The sequence below is a fragment of the Heptranchias perlo genome, chromosome 12, assembly GCF_035084215.1.
Source record: "Heptranchias perlo isolate sHepPer1 chromosome 12, sHepPer1.hap1, whole genome shotgun sequence".
NCBI lineage: Eukaryota > Metazoa > Chordata > Chondrichthyes > Hexanchiformes > Hexanchidae > Heptranchias > Heptranchias perlo.
In genome coordinates, this window is record NC_090336.1 from 28474216 (window position 1) to 28482660 (window position 8445).

Sequence of the window (8445 nt, forward strand, 5' to 3'; positions counted from 1 at the left end):
TAGCAATAAAAGCCAACATTCCGTTGGCCTTCTTGATCACCTGCTGCACCTGCATACTAACTTTTTGATTTTCTTGCACTAGGACCCCCAGATCCCTTTGTACTGCAGTACTCTCCAGTTTCTCGCCATTAAGATAATAACTTGCTCTCTGATTTTTCCTGCCAAAGTGCATAACCTCACATTTTCCAATATTGTATTGCATGTGCCAAATCTCCGCCCACTCACCCAGCCTGTCCATATCCCCTTGTAGGTTTTTTATGTCCTCCTCACTCTCTACTTTCCCTCCCATCTTTGTATCATCTGCAAACTTTGATATGTTACACTCGGTCCCCTCCTCCAAATCGTTAATATAGATTGTAAAGAGTTGGGGACCCAGCACCGACCCCTGTGGAACACCACTGGCCACTGGTTGCCAGTCCGAGAATGAACCATTTATCCCAACTCTCTGCTTCCTGTTAGATAACCAATCCTCCACCCATGCCAGAATATTACCCCCAATCCAGTGATTCTTTATCTTGAGCAATAATCTTTTATGTGGCACCTTGTCGAATGCCTTCTGGAAGTCTAAATACACTACGTCCACTGGTTCCCCTTTATCCACCCTGTACGTTATGTCCTCAAAGAACTCAAGCAAATTTGTCAGACATGACTTCCCCTTCATAAGGCTATGCTGACTTTTAGTTTAGCAGTACTGCAGTGAAACTACATCAATATGGGTCATTCTTCACTACCTCTGGAAACCCAAGCATAAATCCAACCTGGGGAAAGGAGATGATTTTTTTTCTTTTACAGTCAATGGATTAAATATCTCAAATAAATGAAGTTCTATCGGTCTCAGCCTAGTAACTCCATAATGAAGACCATTCTGGAACACAAAAGTACCTTCTATTCAGTCGGCCGGTCTTCGCTCTGAAGAGCACAAATCACAAAAGTGTATTAAATACACTTGTCATGCTGGTGGACAGATTTTTATGAACAAGGATGCATTTGTCAGGCAGTCAACAGTAGATGAATGTAAGATTGTCAGTGAACCTGACCTATATGCAACAACAGTTTTTGCCAGTCAATGCAAAAGTGGGAAGTGTTCATTTCTATTCATCCAAATTATTTCAGTAAATCGCTTTAAATGTTCTATGTATTATAAAGAATGAGGCCAATACACAGTGATGTGTTTGAAAACCTCTGAGTGCAGATAACATTTATAAACCTCTCATTTTCATTAATCGAATGACACTGGTTTGAAATACATTTCCTCGGTAGTTATCACCCTATGTGTGAAATACAGCTTTAAATACTTAATGACAGTGATTTATGTATTAGCTCTTTAGAAAATAAGGAAGAAAACTTCAAGCAATTTGTAATTTCAGTTCAATTCTATTTTATTGCTCATTTTGTTCAGCCAAATTAAGCAAACATTGGTTTGCATTTGCCTTGTTTAACCGATCTATACAAGAATCTAAGGCTTTGCTAATGTATCAATCAAAAAGTATTAGTTTTTAAAACCTGTGCTTATGTTCCGTTCTAAAATCTGATGGCAATTATAAACTTAGATGAAGTTTTATTTGACTTTTACATGCTGGTTCAAAGGACAACTGAAAACTGTGAATGAAAATAATATCTCCTTAGGATAAATACAGTTTTTGAGCAATGAATTTGCAGTTCACTAAATTTGCCCTTTGAGGACACATTTTTTCCATTCTGCTATCTCAGACTGAAAACTGCATTGTAAACAACAGTTGATATTTGATCAAAAATTGTTACAATGAGATCACTTATAGTGGAATATTGCAATTCAGCAAATTGTTCTTATGTAACCTACAATTAGCAATATTCATGGACAAATATGTCAGCCAATACTGCAGCATAGGCTCTGCATCAATGAAAATTAATAACATGGTTCTATAAATCTCCCTCACTGCTGAAATTCTGTTGTCTGCATCAAAATGAGATTGACTATTGTAAAATAAGACAAAAATGGGCCTTGTGCTGTCGGTCACCAGATTTATTGGCAGAAGAAAATAGTGGAAAAACAATTCCAAATGCAAGGTTAGACAAAGGTAAGAGGATCTACGAGGCACAAAAACAGCGTGTCATGTATCAAATACAGTAATAAACATTTAGCTAGACATCCATACAATCAACTGACCACCCAGACAATGGGGACTTTGAACAGAAGCACTATACATAAAACAAAACAGCACTATGCTAGAAAACATCAGTGAATTTAAAATAATAAAAAAAACTCCCCCAGTTAATCCAGTGAGTAGCTGAATCATAAAGACAGGCAAATTAAATTCAATCCCAATCTGTGCTCAATTAATTGATTTTAGCTCAGGTGGCAGTAGGAGCAATATAAATGGCCTTCGTGCCGTGCAGATAAGGAATGGAAAATCAGCCAGGGTTTCTGTTCCTGATCTTTATACTGAAAAGTGTGGGTGTGATAACCTCAGATGAGGACAGAATCAGGCTTAGTTGTGACGGCCTCAACCCATAGTCAAATAGCCTGTCCATGCCCACCATCAAGGCTTACAGCTCTCAGATAAATAATGGCACTAGGGCAAGATCCTAGAGGATGACCAACACTCCAGCAAGGAGCTAACACCTTTGGGAACAGAAGAAAAATTGGTGAAAAAAAAGCTGTTTTAACTGGAAAAGTTATGTCCTCCAGTCCGCTGAACACACAAGCATGAATTTAAGTGAACAAGGTAATAGGGGGCCTAAACAAAGAGTGCTCACTGATCAGTGAAAATCCACTGATCAGAGAGCAGCCTTTTCCAATCCTTCAGCCCTGGGAACTTCCAAGCTTCCAAGTTTTCAGGCTTCAAGGGAGGAGGGAGGAGGGGGGGGAGCAGAATGGAGGTGGGGAAAGGAGAATGAGACAGGACTTGCTTTTTTGCAGTTTGGGTTGTGCTTTGTGCATTTGAAGGCCTCCCTTTTTGTGTGAACAACAATTTCACTTTTGGGGATCTCACTTTGTGCAAATTGGGATCTTCCTTTTTTGTGTACATGATGGGTCTCACTTTTGGGGTTTCAGTTTTGGTGTGGATAGTTTCCTTTTTGGTATGTGGAAGTCTCGCATTGTGTGTGTGTAAGGGTCTTGCTTTTCTTATGTGGAGATTTTACTTTTTTGTCTCTATGAGGGTTTTGCTTTTTGTTGACATGAGGGTCTTATTTTTGTGGCCTTTCTTTTTGTGTGTATGGATATTGTTGTATTTTTGTGCATGGGGGGGGGGTTGCATATTCAGGACCACAATATAACAGCCCAGTATGAACAAAATGCATATATGCAGAAGTCTGATATATTAAACTACAATTCCCATGAGCCATTGCAATGAAAGGCAAGAGAGAGATATTGCATGGCACGGTGAGGATGAGCTCGAGAGAGGCAGAGACAGACAGAGAGCCAATCAGACAGACAGACAGACATAGTCCAATACAGCATACCATTGACCAGAAACTTAACAGGACCAGCCATATCCCAACAACTTGGTTACAAAAGCAGGGCAGAGATTGGGTTATTCTGATGAGTGGCTCACCTCCTGACCTCTCAAAACGTCTTTATCATCTATAAGGCTCAAGTCAGAAGCATGATAGAATTCTCACCATTCATGTGGATGGGTGCAGTACAACAATACTCAAGAAGTTTGACACCATACAGGGCAAGCCAGCATGCACATCCTTCACCATCGTGCATTGCGGCTACAGAATTTACTATCTACTGACTGCGCTGCAGCAATTCACCAAGCTTACTTTGATATTACCTCTCAGCCCTGCAGCCTCTACCACCAAGAAGAACAAGAGCAGCAACGTCATGGGAACACAGTAACCCATAAGTTCCCCTCCAAGTTGCACACCATCCTGACTCAGACATATGCCCCATTCCTTCATCATTGCTAGGTTAAAATCCAGGAAATTTTTACCATCAGCATAAGTTCAAGGTTCAAGGAGAAAGCCCACCATCTTCTCACGGCAACTAGGGATGTGCAATAAAAATGCGTCTTAGCCAGCGTCACCTGCCTCCCGAGAACAAATGAAATAAAACTGCGGTGGTATTAATTACAAATGTGTTACCTTTAGTCTCTATTCTTACCTGAATTGATAAGCTCTGCTGACTTTGATCACACTCCCTCACTAGTGTGTATGAGCAGTTTCCAGGGTAATAATAGTAAAGCCCATCAAATGTTTCGTAGTTGTACTGGCCCCAAGTTCGACAGATCAAATCACGATTGTTACCTCTATTGGGAACTGAAAAAAGTGGTGTTTTAATCATTTTTGGCCCAACTTTTATACCAAAAAGAGGTGAAATTCTATTGATGATGAAGTCTAGATAGAAGTGCATTTGTCAAACCATAAAATTCCAAACTATTGTACTTTTGTTCCTAATTTTTTAGAATTCCAATGAACCAAACCAGTTCCCAATCACTCATACAGCAGGCAAATAATTTGTTATCACTGAGATCCCTCAGAAATTAGTATTTTTACTGCCTTTGAAACATACTGCCTATGCAAAATTGGGATACTTGGGCAGCAAATTGCACTACATACATTAAGGCCCTGAATTTCCTCAATCTAATTTAAACTGTAAATACATTGTTATTTATGCCATTGCATTCGCAAATCACACCGACAGGAAATTACAAGCCAATTTCTTGCAGAGCTCATTTGCTTATGCTGGATTGTAAATATTGGCTTGGAACTAGTGCAACTTCATCATAACCAATAGGAGCCCAATGAAATTTGCATACAGTACTATAAAAGCACCATTCATATACCATTCTTCAGCAGGCTTTGAAATAGGAGGTGAGTGTCAGATACTGCTTCTCTCTTTCATTTAAAGAAAATGATATACGCAGTATACCCAAAGGCGGGTATATGGAGTTAGATCACAGATCAGCCATGATCTTATCAAATGGCGGAGCAGGCACGAGTGGCCTACTCCTGTTCCTATGTTCCTATATGCTCATATATATATATATACCAATTTATATTTAGATCAATGAAGTCGCCCGTTAATATAATTTTCTTGTTTACACATAAACCCCTTGGGGATAATTTTGATTTTAGGCAATAGTGTAAAACAGGCGATATTGGATCAGCCGCACATTATACATCTCTCCCGATTTTCATTTCCATTGAAGTCAGTGGGAATGAAAATTGAGAGAGATGTAAAATGGGCAGCTAATCTGATATCACCCATTTTACACTATCACCCAAAGTCAAAATGACCCCCCTTATCTCTTCATTAGAGCTGACCTTAGGATCTGTGGCATACTCCTAGTGTAAGCTTTGTCCTTTTTTGCTTTAAAGAAACCTAACTAGAGTAGTTTATTGTGTAACTTTCCACCTCCCAGAAGATTAACTACTTTAACAATTGTAGTTATACTCTCTTGGGTCCTCCCCTTTTATTTTACTTCTGTTTAAATTGTTTCATAATCTTAGATACTATAACCAATCATATATGTCACTCACTCACTTAGCATTTCCATGATTTTGATATTGTATTTGTACCTTTTCTAGGTGAACTTTAGATTATCAACACATGTAGTGTTTATAAATTGTACATACATCGAATATAAACCAGTAATTCAGGTACATCTCACACTTACAAACTGCCATAATAATGCAAAATGTATGGCTGTGTAAGTCAGAAATATTCTGTATGTTAGAGGATCTTGATTTTACCTAGACAAATGAAAATATCTCTTAAACAAATTGTCTTTCAAATGTGATTTTCTTATAATTAGCTTACTATAACTAAAAACATTTATAAATGTCAAATTTTAATTATGGACCATTGTACATTTAAAAATTACTTTTGGAATTTCTCCTTTTATCAAATTTGTACCTGTTTGGCACCGTGTTCCATTTGCCTCAAACTCACTGCAGTCACACTGGTCCACGTTTACACATATTCCTGCATTTAGACATGGGAGCGAGCAGAGAGCTGAAAGGAACAAATTTCATTTCAATAATATTGGTATTTAGCCAGATTTATTCATTGGCATAAAAATGATAGTGGCACACTTTACTGATAATAACACATAGTATGGATATATTGGTGTCAAATTTTGTTTGATAACCCTTCTGTGAAGTACTTTGGGACATTTTGCTGCATTAAAGGTGCTATATAAATGCAAGTTGTTGTTGTTACATTGGGGCCTAGAACAGCAAGAACTGCTTTAAATTCCTGAGTTATTTCCTTTATATAACCAAGGTAAATAATTAAGGCTGCAGTTATATAAAACTTCTCTATAATAATCAACATATGCTAAAAAGTTTAATTTCACCAGAGCCCTTCCACAGACATGTTTATTGCTTCGTATATTACTTTACATGTGTTTGCAACCCCATGTGTTTGACCCTAAGCTCAGCATCCTATCTCATGTCTTCTCTATCACAAAGACAGCCTTCCACCTCCGTAACATCAATTGCCTCTACCCCTACTTCAACCCTCATCCATTCCTTTGTCATGTCCAGACTTGACTACTCTAATGCTCTCCTGGCCAGCCTGCCATCCTCCGCCCATCTTAAACTTCAGATCATCTAAAACCCTGCTGTCCAAATCCTATCCCGCACCAAGTCCTGCTGACTCATCACCCCATTCTCACTGACCTAGACTGACTCCCAGTACCTCAACACTTCAAATATAAAATTCTCATCTTCATGCTTAAATCCCTTCATAGCCTTGCCCCCCCTTATCTCTAACATTCTCCAGTAGTAGAATCTCCCCCCTCCCCCTAAATGCTCCATTGCTCTGACTCTGGCCTCTTGTGCATCCCCCCTCCCTTACTCCACCATTGGTGGTCATCCCTTCAGCCCCTTGGGCTCTGGATATTCCTCCTGAAACCCCTACACTTCCCTCTCCTCCTTTAAGACCCTCCTTAAAACCTATTTCTTTGACCAAGTTTTGGTCACCAGTCCTAATAACTCCTTCTTTAGCTTGGCATCTATTTTTTTGATTATGCCTCTGTGAAGCGATTTGGATCATTTATCCATGTTAAAGACGCTATATAAATGCAAGTTATTGTTGTGTGGATGAGTAGTTATTTTGATGGAGTAAAGTAAGACCTTCATACAGTAAGTAATCACTTAAAATATTAAATAAATGCAAGAGGCACAGAATACATACATTGTTAATTACCATGAACCTCGTGCCTATGATTCAAAAGTAATTAGTATAAGAAGTAAATGCTTGTGCATTACATTTTCGAATTACATCTACCATTAGTGATTAGAGGCATGTTAGAAACCAGAAAAAGGTTAATAATTATCACCATAAAGAATAAGGAGGACTGCAGATTTGAACATTAAAAAAATTTCATATCAACATTTCAAAGAAATCATTATTAGTCATGAACAAGACTTAAACGAGATAAGTAAAGACTTGTTTTAGTCCTAAACAAGGGTTGGGGCAGGTGCATTGTACTCTCAGTACAATGTGAATTACTGTGCTGATGCAAAGTAGCTGAAGTTCAGTCCCCCAACAGCTGTTTCATATTCAGAATCACTGAGCCATTGGTGTAGGTAATTCAATTCCCACAGATGGTGCTTTGAAATTATGACTGACCACTAAACTACATCTTGCAGAGCATTACACAGAGGAGGGCAATGCTATTTAGAATATATATATATAATACAATGCTATTTCAGTTGTACTTAGCAGGGATTTTAAATCCCTCAATATTGGAGAAAATTATCCTCTATTTAATGCACAATTCTAATCTATATGCCGAGTGATCAGAAGTGGAAACCCTGGCAGATTTGTCCTTTCCCTAATACAGAAGTGCAGAGGCCAATTGTCGCATATGAACTGTTGCCCTGGCTGAAATCAGTTAACTTAGCACAAACCTGGGACCTTAAGCTCGTGACTTTATCCATTAGGCCATCGAGAATCAGTGCAGCATCTCAGTGAAGATGCCAGATGGAAATGAACTTGAAAATTAAAATTAAAAAAAACAGACAGCAACCCAGAATATCTAGAATCCCAGATTTAGGCATTGGTCTGACAGATTGTCATTTTCTCTTGTCTTCAGGTCATAAATGATCAAAGTGGAACTTGTTATGAACAAGTATTCAGTTGCCCCCCTCCATCCTCATACTTTCTGATCTTCGCCTTCCGTCTTTTGCCCTCAGCTTATTTTTTAGGTGGGTTATGAACTGAATGTTCACTCAGTCAACCAGCTAAATCAAAGAACAAAAACTCAAAGTAAAATTCAGAAGAACATCAGCTTTTCATTTCGTGGAATTTTTCAAGCATAAGTGGTTCTATTATAGACCGGAGCTCCTGGTGCTATGAAATTTGTTCTATTACATTATGGAATCGGTTCCATAATACCAAAATAACAGTTGTGTATATGTGGTTTTTTTTAAGCTGAAACTTGTAACTTTATTTCTGGCTATCGGACTTTCCCTGATTAACATGGAATAAGAATCCTTAATAGCTTT

The 8445-nt window shown here is 38.4% G+C and overlaps 1 protein-coding gene across 1 annotated transcript in view; it reads right to left on the reverse strand.

Moving 5' to 3' along the window:
• otog (otogelin) overlaps window positions 1-6105 on the reverse strand; it is a 256145-nt gene extending 250040 nt beyond the window's left edge. Inside the window, exons 1-3 of the mRNA XM_067993585.1 lie at window positions 6030-6105; window positions 5846-5944; window positions 4091-4245 (exon numbers count right to left, since the gene is read on the reverse strand). Coding sequence (XP_067849686.1) covers window positions 4091-4245; window positions 5846-5944; window positions 6030-6105 — 330 coding nt within the window. The remainder of the gene's footprint in view (window positions 1-4090; window positions 4246-5845; window positions 5945-6029) is intronic.
• Between the last annotated feature and the right edge of the window lie 2340 nt (window positions 6106-8445).